The 26,644-nt window shown below is 47.4% G+C and overlaps 1 protein-coding gene across 1 annotated transcript in view; it reads left to right on the top strand.

Annotated features, from left to right (window-relative positions):
* The window catches only part of LOC138742261 (unconventional myosin-VIIa-like), a 187,835-nt gene that overhangs the window by 111,134 nt on the left and 50,057 nt on the right, over positions 1-26,644 (top strand). The window contains exons 27-40 of the mRNA XM_069896399.1: positions 2,022-2,141; positions 2,527-2,700; positions 4,264-4,491; positions 7,416-7,580; positions 9,252-9,369; positions 10,039-10,165; positions 11,355-11,524; positions 13,630-13,817; positions 16,718-16,830; positions 18,150-18,307; positions 18,893-19,046; positions 21,782-21,937; positions 24,043-24,148; positions 24,230-24,343. Coding sequence (XP_069752500.1) covers positions 2,022-2,141; positions 2,527-2,700; positions 4,264-4,491; positions 7,416-7,580; positions 9,252-9,369; positions 10,039-10,165; positions 11,355-11,524; positions 13,630-13,817; positions 16,718-16,830; positions 18,150-18,307; positions 18,893-19,046; positions 21,782-21,937; positions 24,043-24,148; positions 24,230-24,343 — 2,091 coding nt within the window. The remainder of the gene's footprint in view (positions 1-2,021; positions 2,142-2,526; positions 2,701-4,263; positions 4,492-7,415; positions 7,581-9,251; positions 9,370-10,038; positions 10,166-11,354; positions 11,525-13,629; positions 13,818-16,717; positions 16,831-18,149; positions 18,308-18,892; positions 19,047-21,781; positions 21,938-24,042; positions 24,149-24,229; positions 24,344-26,644) is intronic.

Below are 26,644 nucleotides of genomic sequence, written 5' to 3'. Positions count from 1 at the left end.
TCATTCTTCCACATTTTCTAATCTTTTCCCTATTTCTGTCATGACCAGCTCTATTCTACTCACTTTTTCTTCTGTACTTTTCATTTTTCTTTTCATTTCACTAAATTCTAATGTCAACCATACTTTTAATGCTCTCATTTGTTCTTGAAACATTTTTTAATCTATATTCTGTCCATCTATTTTACCTTCTATTTCTCTGTGCAGAGCTTGGTCTTCTTCCTCTTCTTCTGCGTCTGCACCTGTGTTTGTGTCTTCTACTTCTCTTCCTTGTATCTGTGTATCTTCTGACTTTCTTGTTGAGTTGCTTGCCTCACTTTGCTGGGCTTCTTCTTGCTGTTGGTCCTCTTCTTCTGGGCTAGTCATCTGTTGGGCCTCCTGTTGCTGTTCTTCTTTCCTATCACTCCCTTTCCTGTTGCTTTCCTCTTCTTCCAGCTGAGAGCCCTGGTTTCGGGCATCCCTCAGTTGGTCGCACTGTGTTTGCTTGCTCCTCAGCTGGGCCCCCCTCTTGTTGGTGTTTTCCTTGTCCTTACTGAGAGCACTGCGCACTTTTGTTTGGCTCAGAGAGCCATTTTTCCAGTCCAGCGGTCGGGAGGGTTGAGACTCTGCGGGGTCGTCACCAACCTCAGAGAACGGGCTCTCTTCTCCACAACGGCTCCCTGTTTCTTCATGCAGGTAAGGCCTTCCCCATTTTCTTCAGGCGTCTTTTCTTCTTTTTTTCCAGTTTTTACTTTTTCCTTCTTGGGTGCCATTTTCTTTCTTTTCTCTACCACTTTATCTTTTATTTGTTATGTTTTGTGTTTCTTGAACTTTGTATTTTCTTCACTTTATTTCTTCTTTTCTGGAGAGAGCTGGTATTCTCCTACCAGCCACTCCTCCATCAAGTGACTCCTCCAGGAAGGAATCATCCTTGTGAACCTTCTCTGAACCTTCTCCAACATCAGCACATCCTTTCTTAAATGTGGAATCCATAAATGCTCCCAGTTCTCCAAGTGAGATCTCATCAGTGTGTGATAAAGCCTCAACATCACATCACATATTATATTCCTCTTGAATTGAATGCCAGCATTGCATTTGCCTTTGTCACCACCATCTCAACCTGCAAATTTATCTTCAGGCTCTCCTGCACGAGGACTCCCAGGTCCCTTTGCATCTGGGTATTTTCAATTTTCTCCCCATTTAGAAAATAGTTTGGCTGTTTATTTTCTTCTATCAAAGTGAATAACCATGCACTTCCCAGCAGTGTATTTTGGTTGCCACGTCTCTGCTCATTCTCCTGATCGGTCTAAGTCCTTCTGCAGCCTCCCTGTTTCCTCAACACTACCTGCTCCCTCACCTATCATCTGAAAACTTGGCCACAAAGCCATTCATTTAATTATCTAAATCATTGATATGCAACATAAAAATGAGGCCCCACACCCATCTGTGTGGAACCCCAAGAGCAACTGAGCAGCCAACAAGAATATAATCCTGGCATTACTTTCTGCTACCTGGCAATCAGCCAATGCTCCACCCATGCTAGGATGTTTCCTGTTATTCTGTAGGCTCTTGTTCAGTAGCCTCATGTGCAGTTGAGCACCAGTTTCAGGTTGCCCTGATAAAGGGCAAGCATCCAAGACAGAATGAGCACCTGATACAGGTTCAGCTGGAACAGACCACCATCAGAGCTTTGATTTCCTGATCAGTTTAATGCATTTTCTTGTATGTGTACTTCTGGCCATTGCTGGCCTGGCCAGGATTTATCAGCCTTCATCATCTCCCTACAAGTTTCTGGATCCTTTCAAAGAGAGGTGTCTTCATTGGTGGGCCCAGAGTGGTGGGGCCAACAGAACACCTTGTGAGGACACCAGTTGGGGTTGGACACCAGTCTCCTGGTACTCATGGGCAGAGTTTCAATCCCCTGGTGAAGATGGTGAGATTTGAACTCCCCAGTTGGGATGGCTATAAGTCCTGTGATATTCTCTGTGTGGATGTTTGACTCTTGCACGGACAGGCCGCTTCTCACTTGTGCTTGCTTTCACCAGTACCTGCGTAACTTCATCCGAGCTGGTCCAGTGGGCTACGCTCCATTCTGTGAGGAGCGACTGCAGAGAACATCCATCAATGGAGCTCGGACAGAACCACCAAGCTACCTGGAGCTGGAGGTGAGAAGGACAGGGCTGAGAGGCAGGGTCTCCACCATCTCCACATATAACCACAGGCTCTCTGACATCTCTACACACAGCCCCAGACTCTCCGCCATCTGCACATGCAGCCCCAGGCTCTCCACCATCTCTACACTCAGCCACAGGCTCTCCGACCTCTCCATGCACAGCCCCAAGCTCTCCAATATCTCCTCATGCAACCTCAGACTCTCCGATATCTCCACACGCAGCCCTTGGCTCTCCGATATCTTCACATGACGCAGTTTGTATGTGAGGTTGTTTCCTACATTTGGGTGGCAGTTATTTCCAGTGTGTGGGGGAGGGAGGTTCCAGTGAGTGGGGCAACAGGTAATTGAGACATATGGTCTGCTCCCTCTCCATCCAGGCATCGAAGACAAAGCAGCTGATGAAGGTGACAGTGACATTGATGAGTGGCCAGAGCTACTCCATCTCCGTTGACTCTGCCACCACGGCCAGTGAACTGTGCAAGTCCCTTTCAGGCAGACTTGGGTTGATGGACTCCTTTGGCTTCTCTATCTACATCGCACTGTACCAGAAGGTGTGGTAATGGGCCAAGTTTGATTGTGTGCTGGAGGGTGTGTGGTGTTGGGAGGTCTGTGTAGGGGGAAGTCACTGTTTCTTTTAGGAGGGCAATGGTAGTGTGGCTGTTGGTTATGGGAGAGACTGTGGCACTGAAGCCATCGCTTCAATGACCCAATACTGGGGTCTGATGTATCCCTGGCATATGCTGCTCCTGCCTCCATCACTTTGCCAGCGTCCGGTGGTGTTCTCACAGTCTGTGATCTCCTGTTCCTACCTCCATCACTGAGCCAGGGCCCAATATACCCATGCCCTCCAATCTCCTGTTCCTACCTCCATCACTGAGCCAGGGCCCAGTGTACCTTCAGCCTGGGATTTCCTGTTCCTACCTCCATTACTGTGCCAGGGCCCAGAGTACCCATGGTCTGCGATCTTTTGTCTGACCTGGAAGGACTGAGTCCCTGGACAGTGATAAGGGAAGAGGTGTCCCACAGTCAGCCTGACCTGCTGAGGGCTTCCAGTTTTTTTCTGCTTTAATTAACATGATGATACATCACAATACCTTGTGAGGTAAAAATCTTCCCCAAGACAGAGTAACTGGAATCAGTTCTTGCTCCTCTTTGTAAGTAGTTGTGCATATGTGTTCTTTACCTGCATGGACCTCTCAGGATCTCTCACACAGGGTGCCCAATGGGAAGTCCCACATCCCCAGTCTTTAAGACTTTCTGATGTGCTGTTGAATCCAAGATGGAAGCAGAAGAACAGAAGGGTGGTCCCAACGACCTGACCAACACATTCCTTAAAATGAACTGGTGAATTATTTCATTCTCCTTTGTTCAAATGGACAGTCCATTAACCGATGTATCACCAGTAGCTGTATTTCTCTCTGGGCCTTTGCAATTGCCTTCAGTGGTGGATGGTGCAATAGAGATGGAGACGTTTTTAGGCGGCACAGTTGGTGTTAGTAGTTAGCACAACGCTGTTACAGTGCCAGCAACTGGCTTGTATTAAGCATTAAGCAAAATAAGCACGTGCTTAGGGCACCAAGGAAAGTTGGCACCACAGAGTTTCTTCTAGTGCTGGATTTACCATGGTGCTGCTGAACTAGGGCCCCACTAAAATGGGGCTCCACAATAAATGAAAACTATATATATACAGGTTATATTTAATATCATTGTGGGGTCCGGCCTGGAAGAAAACTGAACTTTTAATCTACTATTTCACATTCAGCTGCCAGATTGCCCCCATTGCATGGGTGAGGAGTGGGATCTGGAGGTGTGGGGGAAGTTGAAGGGGATGTGGGGAGAATGAAATGGGATAAGTGTAAATGAATGATTGATGGTCAACACAGAATCAATAGCTGAAAGGCATGGGCTCAAAATCACACCAAGCAACCCTTCTTGAGCTTAATCACCCAGTAACCCACAGATCTCCACGTGTCGTACATTCACGGCCATCCCCCGGACTGGGTTGGACCCAGCACTCTGAACCCCAGGGTGTGGAATATGAATGACCTTGGAGTTGGGGGGGGGTGGTGAGGATCCTGGTGACATGTAGCTACTCTCTTCCCCCTCCCCTCCAGGTCTCGTCCCTGGGGAGTGGTGCAGATCACGTCCTGGACGCTATCTCGCAGTGTGAGCAGTACGTGAGGGAACAGGGGGGACAGGAGCAGCATGCAGCTTGGCGGCTGCTATTCCGCAAGGAGATCTTCACACCTTGGCATGACTGCAGCGAGGATCCGGTCAGCACAGACCTCATCTACCGGCAGATCGTCCGCGGCATTAGATTTGGGGAGTACCAGTTTGAAAAGGTAGGAAACTGAGCATGTCACCAATACCTCATTATCAGAGGTCCATCCGATTCACTACAGCAATAAACTCATTATCATAATCACACCAGAGTTGAACAGATGCTGGGGTCAAATGCTGGAGAAACTCAGCAGCATCCAGAGGAAGTAAAGGGTGATGAGCAGCAGTGAGCCAGGTTCTCACAGAATTCTGATCAACAACAAGAGGAGAACTTCTTTAGCGTGGGCACACCGCCTCCCCTACTGAGAGTGCTTGAGGCCAGCAGGGATAACAGAGGGGGAGCAGTGAGAGAGGCTTTTACAGAACTACTTGAAGAAAGGCCCAGGACCGCTCGCTTTCTGTGGATACTGCGTGACCTGCTGAGTTTCTCCGGTACTCTTGAGCCATTTCCATGGGTGGCACATTTGGGGTAGCGGTTAGTGCAACTCTATTTTAGCACCAGCGATCGGGGCTGGGGTTTGTATCCCTTGCTGTCTGTAAGGAATTTGTACGTTCTCCCCGTGTCTGCATGGGTTTTCCACAGGGGTCCTGGTTTCCTTCCACCTTTCAAAATGTACTGTGGGTGTAGGTTAATGGGGTGTAAATTGGGCGGCACGGACCCGCAGGCTGAAGTGGCCTGTTACCGTGCTGTATGTCTAAATATGAATTTAAAATTTTCATGCTGCAAGAGCAAGAATATTTTTTATCTGGAGAGTGGTTGGAATCTGGAACACTCTGGTGAAGTGGGGGGCGAAGGCAGGTGATACGCACAGCATTTAAGAAGCAGCAAGATCTTGATGGGTCGGGCAGGTGTGCAGTGGGATGGGTGATGGAATTTAATACAGAGAAATATGAGGTAATGCCTTTTGGGAGGTCTAATGTGGGTAATACCTATACAGTGAAGGGTAGGGGTCTGGGGAGTGTTGTAGACAAAAGGGATCTAGGAGCACAGGTTGATAGTACCTTGAAAGTAAGGTCACAAGCTGTGACAGGGTGATCAAAAAGGCTTTAGGCACTGGCCATCAGTCAGAATCCTGAGGATGGACATTGGGAGAGCATGTTGCAATTGGATAAGATGCTGGTGAGGCTCCATTTGGAGTATTGTGTTCAGTTTTGGCTGCCCTGCTGCAGGGAAGACATTATCAAGCTGCTGAGGACACAGAGAAGATTTACACGGATGTTGCCAGGACTCAGGGACCTGAGCTATCAGGAGAGCTCGAGCCGGCTCAGGCTTTATTCACCAGACCACAGGAAAGCGTGGGTTGAAGCGTGCAAATTCATGAAAGGAGTAGCTCAGGTGAATGCAGAGAGACTCTTGCTCAGAGTGGGGGAATATTTAACTTGAGGACATCAGTTTAAGTCTGATCTATAGAAGACAGTGGGCAGTAGTGGTAGTCTGTGACCTGCGGTGCTCCGTGATGTAAGTGTCTTGGATGGAAAAGTAGATGGGTGGTTTAGTGAGTTTGCAGATGATGCAAAGATTAGTAGAGTTGTGAATAGTGTAGAGAGCTGCCAGAGAATACAACAGGATAAAGATCAGGTAGAGAAGTGGCAGATGGAGATTAATCCAGACAAGTGTGAGGAGTTGCACTTTGGGAGGTCAAATGTAAGAGCAAAATGTATAGTGAATGGCAGGGCTCTTAAAAGTATTGATATGCAGAGAGAGATACAGGGGTCCAGATCCATAGATCAATGGAGGTAGCCACACAATTAGAGAGGGTCATAAATAAGGTGTATAGAATGCTCAATTGGAGATGAACAGGGAAGTCTGCAGACATGATTGTAAAAGTGCTGGAGAAACTCGAGTATGAGAGGAGGAGAACTTCTTCAGGGCAGCTCCATTTTAATTTCACACACATTCCTACCCCAACATGTCTGTCCATGACCTCGTTCTCTCTGCCAAACCGAGGCTGCCCACAAATTGGAGAAACAGCACTAAATATTCCGTCTGGGAACTCTCCAACCAGACGGTATTAACATCAACTTCTCCAGTTTTAAACCCCTCCCCCAAGTCCCTCTCTTTCCCTATTCCTGGGTCTCTTTTCCTTCAGCTCATCACACCCTTCCCTTCAAGTAGAGGTACCACTCCCTCTTTTTTTTCCTTCTTCTACTCTCCCACCTGTTCTCCTCCCTCCACCCCTTCCTCCCTCCTCTCCTCTCCCCACCTTTTAATTCAGACACCTACCTGCTTTTTGCTCATACCTTGTCGAAAGGCTCAAGCCCAAAAGGCTGCATGGCCTGCTGAGTTTCTCCAGTACTTTTGAGTACAGAAAGCTTGCCTTCATTGGGTCGGTCAATGAGTACAAAAGCAAGGGGTTGATGCTGTATAAAACTTCGGTTAGGCCGTGTGTGGAGTACTGTGTGAAGACTTAGGAAAGGAACGTTGCCTGGATTAGAAGGGATGAGCTATGGGGAGAGATTGAGAGATATGGAGTGTAGGAGGCTGATGTGGGCAGGGGGTGAGGGGGTGTGACCTAATAGAGATCTTATAAATCAAGAGAGGTGTTGATAGGGTGGACACTCAGAATCTTTTCTCCAGTGCCAAAGTGTCATGCATTAGAGGACGTGCGTTTAGGGTGTGGGTGAGGAAGTTTTGAGGAGATGTGCTGGAAGATATTTTACGCAGGGAGTGGTGGGTGCCTGGAACAGGCTGCTGGGAGTAGAGATGGAAGCAGATAGAATAGTTGTGTTCAGGAGGTTTCTAGGCAGACAGGTGCAAGCAGCAGTTTTAGTTTGATTTGGACATCATGTTCAGAGCAGACATGTGGGCCGAAGGGTCTGTTTCTGTGCTATACTGCTTAATGGTCAACCAGAATCCTCATATGCTCATTGTGACTGTGAGGAAGAGTGAGACAGGCAGTGTTGGAGGGATGGTTGCCCTGTGTTTGCATGGGACTCTTGTAAGTTCATCAGGATGGTTAACCAGTGTCACCACAACCTCCCCCAGGAGGAAGATCTGGTGGAAATTGCTGCCAAGCATTACTATGTGAGATTTGGAGCCAGCGCAGAGGCTGCGAAAGGTCTGGAGGTTGTCCAAGCCTGTATCTCCGACAAACTCCTGAGGAAGAAATCGCAGGAGGAATGGAGTCAAAGCATCCTGGCGGGAGTGCAGGTGAGCAAGTCACTTTACTCTCCTAAGACATTTCACCCGGTAGTTAATTCAGCAGAGATGAAAGCTGGTTGCATGACAACTATGCAGCGACTGGAATGAGAGGCAGCTGACCACTTTCACCTCTTCACATGTAGAGATGGAGGATCACATCACAGCCTGCGTGAATGGTCCAAACTCTCCCGGAAATGCCAAGCAGGCTGAGGTGGGCAATCCACAGAGGATTGGGTGGTGGAGGGTCACAAGGAGCTGGCCAATCCACTGTCATGATGGGCCTTGGCTTTCACACAGAGCACCTTATAATTCACTGTTGATTACTCCACAGCAGTGACTGTTGAACACCCCCCACACCGGCGACTGTTGAACATCCCCACACCACCCACTGATAAACGCCTCCACACTAGCCACTGTTGAACATCCCCACGCCAGCAACTGTTGAACGCCCCTACACCAGTGACTGTCAAATGCCCCTACACCAGCGACTGTCCAACGCTCCCACACCGGGAACTGTTGAACATCCCTACACCACCCACTGTTGAACGCCTCCACGCTAGCGACTGTTGAATACCCCACGCCAGCGACTGTTGAACGCCCCCACGCCAGCGACTGTTGAACGCCCCACGTCAGCGACTGTTGAGCACCCCCACCCCAGCGACTGTTGAACGCCCCCACGCCCACAACTGCTGAACACCCCCACACCAGTGACTGTTGAACACCCCCACACCAGGGACTGTTGGACAGGCTCACATGTTGCGAGACCTGCCTGTTGCTGAGGCTCAGCATCATTGCTGGCAGGTACTGATGGCTTATGCTATCCAACTGATGGAAGAATCAAGAGAGACACCCACTCTTAGCCATCCACATTGTTGGCACTCTGCTGTCTGCCTGATCACCACTCTCACCCAACCTCAGCACGTGCGCACACGCCCACACATGCATGCGTGCGCACACGCTCACACACATGTAGATGAATGCACAAGTACAAACAGATCAATAGATGGTTACAAGAATGATGCACACATGCTTACAAGCCACTCAGATAATTTCAGACACAGATGCACATGCATGCATACACAACACCCATACTCAAACACAAATGTGTATATTGCATACAGATGCATCTGGTGATAAGCAAGCATAGCTATGCACATAAATAGACACATACACAAATATTTACACAGATCAATACAGATACACAAACATTTATCCAGATGGATGAACACATGGAAACACAGATAGTCACACCAATGAACAGATCCATGCACAGATACACAAACAGACATGCATAAATACATATGTATGTGCATTCACCATACACACAAACATATAGACAGGCACACAGGTGTGCACCCAGTTTCTTGTGCTGCTGCTTTCATCAGCTGCTTGAACCCTGGCTCATGCTGGGGGTCTTTCCTAATTCAGTCAGCATCTTGTGATAGATTTACTGTTCAATGTTTCCATTCATTATGTGAGCGTGTGTTTGTGTCTCTGTATCTATGTGCAGTTTCTGTATGTTTGCATGTGCGTGTGTGTGAGTTTATGTATATTTCTGTGTTTGTGAGTATTTGTGTGTCTGTATGTACGTTTCTGTGTATGTGTGTGTGTCTGTCTGTCTATCTATCTATGTCTGCCTGTGTCATTCTCCTCCACCAATCTGTTGTCTGTCTGTGAAAGACTTTGTTCGCCACCGAGAGGCCCGATGTGCTCACTCTCAAGGCCCAGCTGGTTGACGTCGTCCGCTTGAAGTGGCCTTTCCTGTTCTCCAGATTTTTTGAAGCTGTGAAGTTCTCAGGTACCGATATGTTGGTGTCATCCTCTACGTTTGCCTATGTGCGTGTGTGCATGTTACACTGGAGAGTGCCTGAGTGTTTATGTCCATGAGTATGCATGCAGATGGATGCAGAGTGGCACACTGGGTAGAGCTGCTGCCTCATGGTACCAGAGATGCACATTCAATCCTGATCTCAGGTGCTGTCTGTGCAGAGTTTGCATGTTCTCCCTGCGATCACATGGGTTTCCTCTGGGTTCTTTCCACATCCAGGATATGTGCAGGTTGATTGATTAAATGTGGACACTGTAAATCGCCCTTAGAGTTTTGGTGAGGGGTGGAATCAAGGGACAGTTGATGGGAATGTTGGGAGAATAAAATAAAATTGGGGTAAATATGTGCCAGGTGGTAAGTATATACTTAATGGGTGGAAGGACCATTTCCTGTGCACTAAAGCTCCAGGACTCCTGAATGCGTATGTTCTGGTGTGAGCAGAGTGAAGGAAAGGGGGAGAATCCCTGTGCTGGGTAGGACCTGCGGCCCAGCTGCACTTCAAGGGAGAACCTGAGGGCCCTTCCCTCTGCACGGGTGACGCTCGGCTCGGGAGGGTTGGCCCTGCAGGGTGGGGAGAGATAAAACCTTCAGCAGTGGTTCCGTGTGCCCCAACTGCAAGCTGACCCTCTTCTCTTCCAGGGCCTACCTTACCAAGGAACAAGCTGGTGGTGGCCATCAACTGGGCCGGGCTCAGCTTTGTTGATGAGAAGGAGAAACTCCTGTTAAAGCGTTCCTTCCCTGAAATCACTGGAATCAACACAAGCAGGTCAGAGCTCGGGGGAACAGCCTTCCTCCCCCCAGCAACTTCCTCTGCCTCTTCCTCCCCCAGCAACTTCCTCTGCCTCTTCCTCCCCCAGCAACTACTACCGCCTCTTCCTTCAGCACTGTTCCTCCTTCTCACCCTCCTTCTTCTGCCACCCCTCCCCCCAACTTTAGACAAAGTGTTCAGTCAGCATCGGCTGTTAGCTGAGGACTTCCAATCCCTCCTCTCCCTTTCCTTTGGTCACTTTGCTCCATGGGGAATCATCTAGGTAAAGGACACCTGGCACTGATGCTTCGAAAGAGGTCAGTGTGAGGGTAGTGGCCAGGTTGAGGATGAGGGTGGGGGGGATCAGAGTAAGAGTCGAGGCCAGATTGAGGGTCAGGGAAGGGTGGCAGTTAGGGTGGAAGTGAGGGTGGGGGGTTAAGGTGAGGATGGGAGCCAGGGTGGGGGGTTGGGGTGAGGGTGGGGTCAGAGTGGAGGTCATGGGGAATGTAGAGGTGAGGGTGGGGTCAGAGTGGGGGTCATGGGGAGTGTAGAGGTTGGGGTGAGGGTCGGGGGAGTGTGGAGGACAGGGTGTGGGTGAGGGTCAGGGTGGGGATCGTGAGGATGGGGTCAGGGTGAGGTGGGGGCTCGGGGGAGTGTAGAGGTCAGGATGAGGGTGGGGAGTGGGGTTTATAGTCAGGGTGGGGAAGAGGGTGGGGGCAGACGGTGTGTAGAGGACAGGGTCAGAGTGGGAGTCAAAATGAGGATGGGGTCAAGGTTAGGGTCAGGATGGGGGGTCAGGGAGTGTAGAGGTCAAGGAGAGGGTGGGGTCAGAGTGGGGATCATGGAGAGTGTAAAGATCAGGGTGGGGGTCAGGGGGAGTGTAGAGGACAGGGTGTGGGTGAGGATGAAGGGATAAATGGAGGAGATTTAAGCCTGTCAAACAATTTGAATCCCTCTCAGGAAACAGAGGTCAGTTGTCCAGTATAAAGCAGGAGGGTGACAGGCCAGACAGGAAAACTCCTGGTCTGGGAGATGCTCATAGGTGTAGGGCAGTGCAGATCTGGAGGGCCAGCTGTGGCCTAGATCCAGGAGGAAGGGGTTCATGAATAGGACCCAATGGAAGCAGGGAGCACTCTGTCTACCTTGACGTGACCTCTGCCCCGGCAGTGACCCTGATTCCGGTTATCCATTCATCTCCAACGTGCAGAGCTTCGAAGCTGCATGGGCAGAGCGTGACGCTGAGCACCCTGCAGGGAGAGGAATACACCCTGACCTCAGGGCATGTGGCTGACATCGCTGACCTGCTCATGATGTTCCTCAATGGCCTGAAGATGAGATCGGAGTATGCAGTGACATTGCTTGACAGCCCCAAACAAGGTACGCTCAACTCTCACACCAATCCCCTATCACCTTCCCCATCAGTCTGTGAACCAAGTCCATCCCAGGTGAAGGGTTACGGCCCAAAATGTTGACCATCCATTACCCTCCACAGATGCTGCCTGACTCACTGAGTCCCTTCAACATTTTGTGCGATGCCCCAGTTTACCAGCATCTGCGGTCTCTACAATGAAAGAGAGTTAACCACCACCTCTAATGCATTGTTAAAATCAGCAGGGCCTCACTAATCGTGAGCTCCTCCAAAACCTTGATCAACTTGGTTAGACCTGACCTTCAATCGTGAAGTCCTCACCAGCTCTCTGATCGACCCATGCCTCTCTCAATGCTGATTCTTTTTTTCCCCCAATGCTGCCCTTCGCTGATGTTAGGTTGGTTGTGGCGGTGACAGCTGTCCCATTTCTACCCCCTATGTTTGGGCCACGCAGTGCTGGAAGAACGGAAATCAGAATCAATGTTATTTCCTATCATGAGAAGGCAAACGACTGCTGGAGGAATTCAGTGGGTTCGACGGGAACAGAGAGCAATGGCCAACAATTTCTGCCTACGGATGCTGCCTGAGCTGTTGCGGCTCCTTGTCCAGCTTCTTTCTCCCTTTATATACGTAATTGAAGTTTTCAAATGGATTTTCAGATTCATTCTTCTTGGTATCATCATCATTTTCGTCAAAATCTCTTGTGGCAGTCTGGGCTGGATTTGCTCTGACTGACGGTCACTCTAATCTTAATGAAGGGTCCCAGGGTGAACTGTTAATTGACCATTTCTACCCATGGATGCTCTCTGGCCCGATGAGTTCCTCCTTCTGCTCAAGATTCCAGTATCTGAAACTTGTGTGTTTCCCACCTCCTTTTGAGTATTGTGTGTGGGCCTGCATTATCAATCTACCTTTCCTGACCTCCTTAATATGGTCCCCTTCATTTTCACATTCTTCCTCCTCAACATCTGTATTGTTGCCCTCCTCTGCTAAAGCAGATCCTCTCTCGCCTCCACATGGCCATTGTCATTTCCAGAACTCATTCCTTTCTTGACCTCCAATCCTTCACGTCTGGAAATTTTATCATGGTTTTACCTTCTTGTTTTTTTTTCAGGAACCCTCCTTGCCCTCGTAGCTCCATCTCTATTCCCTTTGTGCTTTCCTCATGGTTGCTGCACTTTTGTGTTTCTGTTGGAGTCATCCAGCACCACCAAGTCTGTCCTAACTAGCATCCTGATCTACACTAACATGTCATCTGTAACCTATCCTCAGTTATTAACTTCTCAATGAGCTTATTGAGAATCTATGTTTCTGAGGCCAATTTAGGAAATGCATCCACATGCAAGCAGAAGTTTTGTACCTCTTCAATCCCCAATCAATGTGACGTTTATTGCACATTTTAAATCCAAGAGCAATTTAAAGCCACATTGAGCCCTAATCTCAGGTAATAGTGGGAAAAGTTTGAGGGACTGACTGATCTCCTCCTACTCACCAGAATTGAAGCAGATGAAGGTGTGTGGTTGTGGGGGACTGAACAAAAGAGGAGAGTCTGTCTTCAGGCTGGAAGTCAAAAGGAATTAAATTACAAAAGTACTTCAAGAGTATTTAAGAGCATAAAGAGGACTGGACACTGTGTAGCATCGTCAGCTTTTTTCCCAGGGTAGGGGAGTGGGACAGAATTTAATGTGAGAGGGGAAAGATTTGAAAGGGAAAAGATATGAAAGGGACTTGAGGGGCACCTTCACACAGAGGGTGGTTGGTGTATGGAACAAACATCCAGAGGAAGTGGTGGAAGTGGGGACCACAGTAACATTCAAAAGATATTTAGACAGTTACATGGATAGGAAGGGTTTGGAGGGATAGGGACTAAATGTGGGCAAACACCTTAGGTAGGCAACGTGGTTGGAGTGGATGAGTTGGATCTGTCTCCAGTCTGAAAAACTCTCCCTCCGCAATGTCTCCCATTCCATTTTCTCTGTTTTGTCAGGCCCTACAGTCTAACCATGTGCCTGACCCTACAGTCCAATGTATCTCTGTTGTGTCTGACCTTACTCTCCAACCCATTGTGCCCCCCTGTGCAGAGTTTGATTTGCTGTCCATTTTGCCTTTCCAGATGACCCCATATTCCTAAAGTTTGAGAAGGGTGATTTGATTAAGCTGTTAAAGACTGAGGAGGTAACTCAGTCTCAAAGTCACGGCTGGATTCAAGGGCACAATGAACGTACTGGGAGCACAGGAAGTCTTTCCTTGGAGTCTATCTACATCATTCCCATCCTTGAGAAACCTTCATCAAACGTGCTGGTACGTTGAGTATGGTTCATTTTAACAAAGGCAGGCTTTCATTACTACTCCTGTTAAGATAAGCTCCTATTAGTTCAAGGACCCCATACTGTCTCTCCATTACTCAAATGAGCCTGCACTATGTGTCTGGGGACCCATTCCCATGACATACCTCTGTTATATGACTAGAAGCCTTACCCAATACATGCTCTCATTGCAGGGTCAATGGCCCTGTCTGTTCTTAGTATTGGGTCTTGCCCCCTTTGTCGGACTGAACACTAGCTCCTGTTATGGGGTATGGCTTATAGGAGCACCCAGATTAACTATCAGAACTAACCTTGTCAATGCAGGCCCAGTGACCTTGGTGTTACAAGCCCAGTGCCCCTCCTGTTACACGGTTACAGGGCCTAGTCCTCCTCCTTGCGTGACCCAGAGTCCCTTATTAGAGGATGTAGTGTTCCTTCTGTCACAGGGCTGAATCCTTGTACTGTTACAAGACCAAATGCCCCTCTTGTTACAGGATATAGTGTTTCTCCTGTTTCAGCCCTGCACTCTGGAACTAGCTGTAACATTAACCAGTTGTCCCCGGACAGCTACAGCACTGGAATCTACCTGACAACATGGAGAATGTCCTGTTCGAAACATGGAAGGAGAGATCCAAACTAATCAATTACTGTGCTGTCAGTCCATGTCTCATTTTCCTGTGGAGGGGCAAGAACCAGCGCCGTCGAGTGGGGAACCTCTCACCCAATATCCCTTTGCTGATGGGCAGTGGGGTTTTGCCATGACCACTTGGTTTATCATTACCTCAGTCCAAACACAAACCAAAGAACGGAGTTCCTGGCATGAGAGAGACTGCCCTCAACATTGAGGTGTGGCATGAAGGCACCCTGGAGATCTGACATTAATGGGCATCAAGGAGAAAAGAATCAGACCTCACACAAAGGGAGTTGGAGGTTGAATCTCTGCAGCACCAAGATTGCTTCAGGACAGTGTCCTAGGCTGCTTCTCCATTGATCTCCAGCTGCTTCACCATTGATCTTCCTTCTGTGGTAAGGTCAGGAGTGAGGATCTTTGCTGATGATTGCACAGGGTGCAATTCCATTCACACCAACTCAGCTCATAAAGCAGCCTCATCCCTACATGTGGTGAGACCCAGGCAACCTTGGTGATGCAGCATGCTGGAGGAGCTCAGTGAGAGAAAAGGAATGATGCATTTTCAAGCCAGACCCCTTCATTAAGACCGTCATTGTGGGGAAAATATGCTTTATTATGTCCAAATTAGTTTTCCAAAGATGTAACTACTAGAGTGGATATGGGGGAAAGGTGAACATGGTATATCTGGATTTTCAAACGCTGCTTTCAGGTGGCCATAATACCCCAATGTAAATCCACCTAAAATACCCAAATGCAGCTGTTGGGAGGCCACCTGAAAGCGGAGAGCCCTGACGAAAGGAGTACTTACCCAACCCTCCTCAGGTAGGTGTATTCTCCATTTCCAAGCACCCCCCCTCCCCCCCCAGGCTCCTGAAAGCAGGCGGGACTACGGCCATGGTCAACAGGAGCCGGCGTTTGCTCCGCGGCGCCTCTCCCTGCTGTGGACCTTTCAGGTGCCAGAACAGTGTCTTCAGCGCAGCCACCTGAATATCGCTTGCACACACCCGCAGCCGGCTCTGGAGCTGCATCCTCCCGGCTATTCCACCTGAAAGCGGCTATAGTCTGTTTGATAAATTACCATGTAATAAGGTTGCCACTCAAGTTGATGAGGTGGTTAATCAGGTGGGGTTTTGATAATGACTCATTAGTCAGGGCACTGACCCTGGTTGGACCACACTGTATTACATGCAGTTCTGGTTGCCTCATTACAGGAAGGGTGTCCATACCTTAGAGAGGGGGCAGAGGAGATTGAACAGGAGGCTATCTGGGTTGGGGAACAAGACTTATGAAGCAATGTTGACCAAGCTAGGGCTTTTCTCTTTGGAGCGATGAAGGGATAAGAGCTGACTTAATTAAAGATTTTGAGGGGCTTTGATAGGGTGGATAGCCAGCACCTTTTTCCCAAGATGGCAATAGCAAATACCAGAGGACAACTGTTTAGGGGAATGGAGAAAAATTTAGGGGAAGCATCGGAGGTTAAGTATTTTACACTGAAAGTAGTGTGCAGTTGGAGTGTGTTGCCTGGGGTGGTTGTGGAGACTAGTACAATAGGGTCATTCAAAAGACTCTTAAATAAAGGATTATGGATGGAAGGTTGAGAAGGATTAGACTGCTGTGGAGTAGGTTTAAATGGGTTGGCACCACATCCTGGGATAAAAAAAGGGCCTGTTACGTTCCAATATGGTTTCTGGAATATAGGCTTAGGGATTTGGAGCAAAGGAAGGGGTGATAATTGAATCGGTGGAGCTTCAAGGACCTGTGGCTGGGTCTGGTGGGAGAGGAGTTGGTGAGAATGTAATATTAATGTAGTATTGCAGTAAGTGGGTGGTGATGGCAGGACCAGACTCGATGGGCTGAAGGGTCCATGCTGTTGGAGGTGTGCCTACACAGCCACTATATGAGGACAGTCCTGATGGGACCGTCCACCATTCCTTTTCTCCTACTGGTGCTGTGTTGCTCCAGCAGGCCGCGTGCAATGTTGCCCAGGTCTTGTGACAAGCAGCCATGCGACTGTTTCACTGGCTGAGTTAGTGGGAATGAAATTGCATACCACTGCTTGAGAATCCAAAGCAATCCTACTCAGTAATCTCAGATTTGCTGCTCGGTCACAACAACGAGGAAATGCCTTTGTTCAAATTGTCGGAAATACTGGCAGAACTGCAAACGTGTTCTTCCTGTGCAGATTAGCGCTTACATATTGCACTGGTCTGCTGTAACCCTTCCCCAGCTTGTTTATATCTCTTCCCTTTTCTCCCCATCGGCAGAGTTTGATACGCATGTCTCCTGACCAGCGACATCAGGCCGCACAGACTGTCCCTGCAGAGGAGGTGGAAGCCAAGCTCTACACCCTGGAGGAGTTCTCCTACCACCACTTCAGGTTGATCTTGCTCTTCGACAGAATTGCACACCTTTTCATTTAATTGAGCTTTCCATTATGAAAGCTTTCTTAAAAAGCTTAATTGGCTCCAAAAATTTGGAAGATGAGCCTGGGAAGGCAAAATGGCGCTGTGTCAGGGACCTGGATTTGACCCTAACCTCTGGTGCTGTCTGTGTGGAGTTTGCACTCTCTCCCTGTGACCGCATGGGATTCCTCCCACATCCTGAAGATGCACAGGACACTGGACACTACAAATTGCCCTGAGAAGGGTGTGTGTTTGGGGAGGGGTACAATCTATGGGAATGTGGGGAGAACACGTTACAGAGTGATATAAATACTCACCCCCTTCAGAAGGTCCCAACCTGTGTAAACGGGGTGCGGATCAATAGCGAAGAAGTGATCCATAACTTCACTAGCTTTATGGTTGGACCAATCTCATGCCTCTAAACCTATTTGATAGCAGGACTTTCTGATCCACGGTTAGAGGAGGTGCTCAAAATGACATTGGAGGTCTAACAACCCACACTACCTTCCCAATCCAACGCTCACAACAATACCCTTTTCCACCCTTCCAATTACCCCCTATTGTTTCCAGTTCGGACAATGTGGTGGTGGTAGCAAGGGATGTCTGAGGCTAAAGTTCAAGTTTATTGTCACATATACCAAGATGAAGTGATACAAGTTGTTTTTTGACCAGACCAATAGATATACACAGTACAACAAAATAAGACAGTACAAAAGTACATAGTTACAGAGAAATCAGTTGGTACAGAGCATAGGCAACATAATTGTACTATTTTGGAGTGCATTCTAGTCTAATAACAGTGGGAAAGAAACTGTCCTTGAATCTGGTGGTGTGTGAATCTTCTTCCTGATGGGAGTGAGGGTGTGAAGAGAGTATGGCTGGGGTGTGATGAGTCTTTTAATATGTTGACCACCTTTCCAGGGCAGCAGGAGTTCTAGATGATATCAAGGAGGGGGGGGAGGGGTTGTGTGTGATGGTCTGAACCACATTCACAACCCCTATGCAGTTTATTATAATCTTGGATGGAGCAGTTCCCGTCCCACCCAGGATGCCTTCAATGGTGCCCCTGCAGAAATTGTTGAAGGGCACAGGTGACTTGTCCAAATTCTGCATGTGTCTGAGGAAACTGGTGTGCTTTGAGAGAGAGAGAGAGAGAAGAACAGAGCCACAGCAGGCAGCTTTCCTTCTCAACAAAACAGATGGGCGAGAATCGATGGTTCCTGCAAACAGGATCTAGGGTATGAGAAACCCTGAGCTGTAACTGATATGAACCAAATTCCTCTTTTCCAAACAGGCCTCCGCATCAAGAGTCAATAAGAAGAGCGATGTTTTCAAAAGCACGTGTGAAGGACCGGATCTGGGCCTGTTCGAGGGAGCCCCTGAGACTGCCATTGCTGAAGAAAGTCTGTGGGAGTCCAGAGATGGTGCAAGTGGCGTGTCAAGCCTTCACTGATATCCTTACAGTCAGAGCAGGCTCCCTCCTAACCCTGCCCCCCGGAGTTCTCATTCCTCACTCCACTCTTGTCTCCATGTTTTCTCCATGATGGCCTGGGCTTCTCCTGCATCTCTAAAGCCTGCATTGATTGGCTGGTCTGAACAGTAATTGCCTTCATGTGAGAATGAGTGGCAAAGTCAGGGGGGAGTTGATGGGAAGGTGAGATTGAAAATGGCATCAATGTAAATGGGTCAGCATAGACTCTGTGGGCTGAAGAGCCTGTTTCCGAGCTGTATCAGTGACTAGTCATGATTGACTTAAATTACTAATAGCCTCTAAGAATTCTGTTCCAACGGCGAGGGCTTACTGAGGAGGACACTGCAGTCACGTTAAAAAGACCCAGTGCAAGGACCCAGAGCTGGGTGAAGGGTGAGTGTGTCCAGCTGTTGCAGCTCTAGAGTGGGTTCAGCTCCAGTTAATCAGCCCCTGGTTAAAGACGTCCAGTCCTTAGGGCTTTCCGGCAATATCCAACACATGGGACTTTGTTCCTGCTTGCTTGCTGCTCGATTCCCAGCCTACCTCTTCCTTAATCAACACCTTACCTATAATGAAATACATGGGAGACTACCCTGGCAAGCTGACCAAATGCGGAACTCATTTGACTGACCAGATATTTTCCAGAGCTCTGCAGGAGGAAGAACTACAGGATGAAATCTATTGCCAGATCGTGAAACAGCTGACCAATAACCAAAATAGGTAACCCTGAGTTCAGACCTCAAGAACTGAACCCATCACTTCCTCAAAGGGTTGGTCACAGAATCCTTGAACTGCCGACAGTCAATGGGGGTGGGGGGAGAGGGGTGGGGTTGGGGATGGGGATGATCTGAGCTGTGTTCACAACTCTCTGCAACAGTCATTCTTTCAAGTCGGAACTGAGAAAGATTAAAAACATCAAATTGAGGCCAACGGCAATTTGGGGGAACAATACCTTATGTTCTGTCTCGACAGCCTCCAACCATTGACTTCTCCGATTTCTGTTCTCCTTCTCATCCTGTCTCTCTCTTTCCCTATCCATCTTCTTTCCTCCAGCCCCTTCCTTTTCTTCTCTTATCAGAGAGCTCCCCTCTCCCCTGTCATTTCTCAGCTACTTTCTCTTCTATCCTCCCACCTGTATCCACCTATCACTTCTTACCCTTTGCCTTTCCTCCTTCCCCTTCCTCCCTTCCCTCTCCTCCTCCTTCCCCCCTCCCCTCTCTTTATTCAGGTGTCTGCCTGTTTTTCCCTCTATTAAGGGCTCAAGCCCGAAACGTTAGTTGCCTCTCCTGCTGAGTTTCTCCAGCACTTTATGTATTGCACTCTTCCCCAGCATCAGCAAACTTTCTTGTTTAATAACAAAGGGAGCCTCAGTTGCAGAGAAAGTTATGTAGGGATGATATATGGAGATATCAATGCAGTATCTAGAATACAGAGAAAGATTGAGTAGACTGGGTCTTTAATCATTGGAGCGTAAAAGGTTGAGGGGGGATTTGATAGAGGTATTTAAAATTATCGGGATCGATAGAGTAGATGTGAATAGGCTCTTCCCCTTGAGGGTAGGTGAGATCGGAATGAGGAGTCATAAGTTAAGGGTTAGGGGGCAAAAATTTAGATGTTACATGAGAGGAAGTTTCTTCACTCAGAGAGTGGTGACTGAGTGGAATGACCTTCCGGAGCAGATGATTGCAACAGGGCCAATTTTGTCATTTAAGGGAAGGTTGGGTGAGTGCATGGATGTGAGGGGTTTGGAGGGTTAGGGACAGGGAGCAGGTAGGAGGGACTGGTGGAGTTTCACTTAAAACAGTGTGGACTAGGGGGGCCGAGATGGCCTGTTTCCCTAGTGTAATTTTTATATGGTTTATATGGTCATTGTGGCCATTGAGGGCAATTAAGCTCCTTTGTTTTGTTGCTGATGTACAATCTTTGTAGAGTCTGGTGTTATGGGGCAGGTCACAGTAAAATACGACAAATGTGAAGAAAAGAAAGAGGGATGAGAAATGTAAACCAATTTGTTAAAGGGGAGGAGTGAATCACCCATGATGTTTGTAAAATTTGAGTCTATAAAATTTTCAAAAATAAAGAGAGGGATGAAAAGCAACATGTCCAGTCCTGATATAAAAATCACATTTGGAGTACTGTGAGCAGTTTTGGACCCCATATCTAAGAAAGGCATTGGAGAGGGTCCAGAGAGGTTTACAAGAATGATCCTGGGGATTAACATTTGAGGAGCACTTGATAAGCTCTGGGCCAGCAATCACTAGAGTTTAGGAGTGGGTGGGGGGGAGGGGGAATCTCATCGAAGCCATCCGAATACAGGGTAGAGTGGGTGTGGAGAAAATGTTTCCAGTAGTGGGAGAGTCTGGGACCAGAGGCCTCTGAAATAAGGACGTTCCTTTGGAACAGAGATGAACGTAGAACACATCATCACAGGACAGGCCCTTTGGTCCTCAATGTTGTGCTGACCCATATATTCTTAACAAAAAATAAAAAGTACTAATCCCTTCCTGCCCCGTAATCCTCTATTCTTCTTCCACCCATGTACCTGTCTAAGAGTCTCTTAAATGCCCCTAATATTCAGCTTCCACCATCATCCCTGGTGAGGCATTCCAAACACCCACAACTCTGTGTAAGAAAACTTACCCCTCATGTCTCCCCTAAACTTCCCTCCCTTCACTTTTTACACATGTCCTCTGGTATTTGCTATTCCTGCCCTGGGGGAAATAGAATCTTATAGACCTCTATAACGTCTCCTCTCATCCTTCTACGCTCCAAAGAGAAAATTCCCACCTCCACTAACCTTGCCTCATAAGACTTTTTTCCAATCCAGGCAACATTCTGGTAAATCTCCTCTGCACCCTGTCCATAGCTTCATCGTCCTTCCTATAATGAGGAGAAATATCTTCAGCCAGAAGCTGGTGAATCTGTGGAATTTGCAGCCACAGGTGGCTGTAGAGGCCAAGCCATTGGGTAGATTTAAAGAGGAGGTTGATAGATTCTTTATTATTAAAAGTGTGTCAAATGTAAGGGGAGAAGGCAAGAGAATGGGGTAGAAAGGAAAAAATGCATTAGACATGATTTGAATGGCAGAGCAGACTTGATGGGCCAAATAGCCTGATTCTGCTTCTGCCTTATGGTTATATAAAGAAGAAAGAGTGAGTTGGATATAAGGTCACTGCTCCTCCCCTCCTCACAACCAAGGGCAGGCACTGAGAAACTGGGGGCTCCCCATCTCTGGCTGTCATGGGAGTACCTCCTCCTCCCCCCCCCCCCCCCCCCCCCACGCACAGACTGCAGGCAGTCATGGAGAGAGCTCTGCGCAATGATGAACATGAGTATTGGCCTGGGAAATTAGACCAGGCCTAGCCTGGAAGCTGAGGGGAAACCGCCATCACAGGTAGCTGGTATGACAGCCTTCACTGATCTTGTCACCATCCCCACCCCTGCACCCCCTGCAGGTACAGCTTGGACAGCGGCTGGCAACTCCTGTGGCTCTGCACCGGTCTCTTCTCACCCAGCACTCTGTTGGTTCTTCATGTGAAGAGGTTCATCGAGTGCCGCCTGAAGGAGAGGTTATCGGCAGACTGCCTCCAGAGACTAGCCAAGGTTAAACGGTACAGTAACCTGCATGCACATCCACTGTGCTGGATTACTACTCCACTCTGAGTGGGAACTGTTAAACGGTTCAGTAACTTCACACAGATTTAAATCACTGTCTCCATGCAATTATCTGTCTTTCTGGTGCTGTGAGAAAATGTGAGTACGAGACACATTTCTGAACATGTCAAGCTCCTCACGTCTGCATCAGAGTGTGATTGATCTGTGTGTGTGTGCGCATATTTAGTGTGTATGACTGTGTGATTGTATGTGTATATAAAAGTGCGTGTGTGTGCTATTGTGAGTGAGGGTGAGGATGGTAATGTAATGTTTTGGAGTGTGTGAGAATAAATTAGGTGTTTGTGTATTTATCTTTGTGTGTGTTTGCATATGTGTTTGCAAGTGGGTGTATTTGTTTTTGTGTGTGCGTGTGCATGCATATGTGTTTGAGTGGGTACATGGGTGTGTATGTGTGCACGTGTGTGAATGTGCATATGTATGTCTGTTTATGAGTGTTTGTCTCCATGTGTGTGTGATAGTGTGTGTTTGTATGTTTACATGTGTGTGGTATGTGTGTGTGCGCATGTATGAAGTGTGCACATGTGTTGTGAATGGGTTTGTGTGTGGGTGCATATTTTTCTGTGCATGCATGTGTGTGTTGCTGTGCATGTGCACAGCTTGTGTGCATGAGCATGGGTGTGTGCATGTGCTTATGTGTGTGTTTGTGTGTGTATGAGCATCCACCTCACCTGTGGGTACAACTGCTCAACACTGAACTCGGTATTGCTGGGGCTGAAGCTGATTGATCCTCTGCCCTATCATATTGTGCCCTGCCTCTCATTCCAACCATGCTATGCTGCAGCACATGTTTTGTTGTGCTGTGTTGTATTGTACTGTGTTGAGTTGTGTTGTAATGTATCATATTTTGCTGTACTGTGTCATGTTATGTTGTAATGTATTATGTTGTAATGTGTCGTGTTGTGATGTGTCATGTTTTCCTGTACTATGTCATGTTGTGTTGTAATGTGTTGTGTTGTAGTGTCATGTTGTGTTGTGATGTGTCGTGTTTTCCTGTACTATGTCATGTTGTGTTGTAATGTGTTGTGTTATTGTGTGTCGTATTTGTGTTATAATGTGTTGTGTTGTGTCATGTTGTGTTGTGCTGTACTCTTGTGCTGTGCTGTACTTTGTCATGTTGTACTGAGTTGTGCTGTGTTGTACTGAGTCATGTGTTGAACTGTGCCATGTTGAGTTGTACTGGGTTGTACCGTGTCATGTTGTGTTGTACTGTGCTGTGTTGAGTTGTACTGGGTTGTTCTGTGTCATGTTGTGTTGTACTGTGCCTTGTTGAGTTGTGCTGTGTTGTACTGTGTCATGTGTTGTACTGTGCCATGTTGCATTGTGTTGTGTTGTACTGTTCCATATTGTGTGGTATGTGCTGTGTTGTAATGTGTTGTGTTTTGCTGTACTATGTCATGTTGTGTTGTAATGTGTCATGTTGTACTTTGTCGTGTTGTACTGTGCCTTGTTGAGTTGTACTGTGTCATGTGTTGTACTGTGCCATGTTGCATTGTGTTGTGTTGTACTGTTCCATATTGTGTGGTATGTGCTGTGTGGTAATGTGTTGTGTTTTGCTGTACTATGTCATGTTGTGTTGTAATGTGTCATGTTGTACTTTGTCGTGTTGTACTGTGCCGTGTTGTGTTTTACAGTGTCGTCTTGTGTTGTGTTGTACTGTGTCATGTTGTGTTGTACTGTGCCGTGTTGTGTTGTATTGTGTCATTTTGTGTTGTAATGTGTTGTGTTGTATTGTGTCATTTTGTGTTGTAATGTGTTGCGTTGTTTTAATATGTCATGTTGTGTTGTAGTGTGTTGTGTTGTAATGTGTCAAGTTGTACTCTGTTGTATTGAAATGTGTCGTGTCGTCTTGTGTTGTACTGTGTTGTGTTGTAATGTGTCATGTTGTACTTTGTTGTGTTGTTTTTTACAGTGTCGTCTTGTGTTGTAATGTGTCATGTCATGTTGTGTTATACTGTGCTGTATTGTTTTGGGCTGTGTTGTATTGTTCTTAGCCATGTAATGTGTGTATCACTGAACCTGCAGCCGTTGTCTCCACCAACAGATATGGAGCTCGGAAGAACCCACCACATCTGCTGGAGGTGGAGGCCATCCAGTGCTGGAGTACCAAAATCCTGCACAAGATCTACTTCCCCAATGATACGGACCAGGTGAGTGCCCACTGGCTCACCCGCCGCTGGATGCAGATTCAGGCTGTCCACCCTCTTCTCATGTCACTTCTCCCCCAACAGGTCTTCGAGATCTTCACCGGCACCAAGGCACAGGGTCTATGTGAGACCATTACCAAACACTTGGGCTTACTTGGTGCTGAAGGACTGAGTCTCTTTGTAAAAGTGGAAGATAAAGTAAGAGACATCACATTGCTCCACTTCCACCATTCCAACACCAAGGCATTCACAGTCATGGGGTCATAGAACTGAACAGCACAGAAACAGGTTCTTGGGCCTAACCTCCATGCCTGTATTGTCCACCTGAGCTCATTCCTATCAACCTGCATGGGCCCATATCCCTCAAAACCTTTCTGATCCATGTCCCTGTCTGAGTGTGCTTTAAATGTTAGAATAGTATTCACCTCTCTCACTTCCTCTGACTGCTTCATTATGATATACACACACCACCTTCAGAGGGGCGGCTCGGTAAGTGTAGTGGTTAGCACAACGCTTTTACAGTGCCAGCGATTGGGACTGGACTGGGGTTTGAATCCCGCGCTGTGTCTAAGGAGTTTGTATATTCTCCTGTGTCTCCCCAGGGGCTCAGTTTCCTCCCACCATTCAAAAACGTATCTGGGGAGTAGGTTAATGGGGTATAATTTGGGCAGCACAGACTTGTAGAGCCGAATTGGCCTGTTATAGTGCTGTATGTCTTAATTTTAAAAAAATATATTTTTTAAAGGTGCCCCTCAGGACCTTTTTGAATCTTTCCCTTTTCACCTTAAATCTATCCTCTAGATTGAGACTCCTCTATCCCTGGGAAATGACTTGTGACCATTCACTTTATCCATGCCCTCGTGATTTTATAAATATTTCTCAGGTTTCTCCTGTCACCCTTCCATGCTCGAGGAGAAAAGGTCCCAGCCTATTCTGGCCTCTCCTTCTAGCCCAAACCCACCAGTCCTGGTGGCATCCTTGCGAATCTTTTCTGCATCCTTTCCAACTCAATTACGTCCCTTCTACAGCTGGGCAACCAGATCTGCCCACAATGCTCCAAGTGTGGGCACATCCATTGTCTCGTCCAGTTGTAATCTAACATCTCCACTCAAGTTCATTATTATCTGACAATACATATACAACCAGACAAATCTGAGGCTTTTGAGGTACTCCAAAGGGGTTCAAACTAGGGGGGGTTGGAACCAGAGACCCAGAGCACATAGGGGAGTGGAGGAGAGAAAAGATGATGTGAAAATTGCTTGTAAACTTTAGAAATCAAAGGGTTCTTCATAGTGGAAATTATGTCATTGTGGCCATTAGTGAAACAGTTGCAGGAGGGGCAACTCAATGTTCTGGGCTTCTGTTGCTATAGACATGATAGAATTGGGGGAGGAGGGGGAGGATGAAAGGCATTGCTCGTCAGGGAAAATAGCGTAGCTGTGTTCAGGCAGGACACACCAGAGGGTTTGCCTACTGAGTCTATGTGGGTGGAGCTGAGGAACGGGAAAGGTATAACCACACTCATGGAGTTGTATTATAGACGGCCCAAATCAACAAGAATTGGAGGAGCAAATCTGTAGAGAGAGAGAGAGAGAGAGAGAGAGAGAGAGAGAGCAGGCAACTACAGGAAAAATAAAGTTGTTATAATAGGAGATTTTAATTTTCCACATATTGACTGGAACTCCCATACTGTAAAAGGGCTGAATGGCTTGGAGTTTGTCAAATGTGTTCAGGAAATTTTCTAAATCAGTATATAGAGGAACCAATGAGAGAGAGTGAAATACTGGATCTCTGATTGGTCATTCATCCATCATCATTGATGAAGACCTAGACACAATTAGTCACTTTAAGATTGGATGCAGTGAGAAGGGGAGTCACGTGATGGAGTCGTGGCTGGTAAGGTAAAACCAGCCCTCCACAGAGAAAGTTAAAAAAAAGTGACATAAAAGCAAAGCTTTGAAATAAAACATAAAGTCGTTGAATAAACAATACAAGAAAAGTCTGAAGATGGCTCTGAAGAAAGAAAAACTTACAACAAGTAAGGAAGAAACAAAGAGATCACCTGTCAAAAGAAAAAGGCCTTACCGGAATCCACAAGCCAGGAGCTCTCCCAAAGAGGATGACCCAAGCTGAGAAGCTGGAAAGTGGGCAGCTCAGGGGTGACGTCTTGCAAGGCAGGCTTGAATGATGGCTCATGGACCCAGAAAAGGAAATGCCAGCATGCATGTGCAAGGAGTCATGGATGCGCAGTTTGCATTCCAAACAAAAGGCACCAGGAGAGCATACTAGCAGTAGGTTTCTGCTAATGCAATGGGAGAAGCTACGGGAGAGGCGGTGATAGAAACGGGCTCATTGAGTGAAGACATGGAACAAAAAAGAGAAGCCCTCAAAGAAGATAAAGAACTACAGGAAAAAACACAAGGTATATAACAAATCCAGATGGTGGATAAACAATATTTTGATGAGCAAATAAAAACTTTAATGGAAACAATAATGTCT

The sequence above is a fragment of the Narcine bancroftii genome, chromosome 9, assembly GCF_036971445.1.
Source record: "Narcine bancroftii isolate sNarBan1 chromosome 9, sNarBan1.hap1, whole genome shotgun sequence".
Lineage (NCBI taxonomy): Eukaryota > Metazoa > Chordata > Chondrichthyes > Torpediniformes > Narcinidae > Narcine > Narcine bancroftii.
This window is presented reverse-complemented; position numbering and strand designations above follow the sequence as displayed.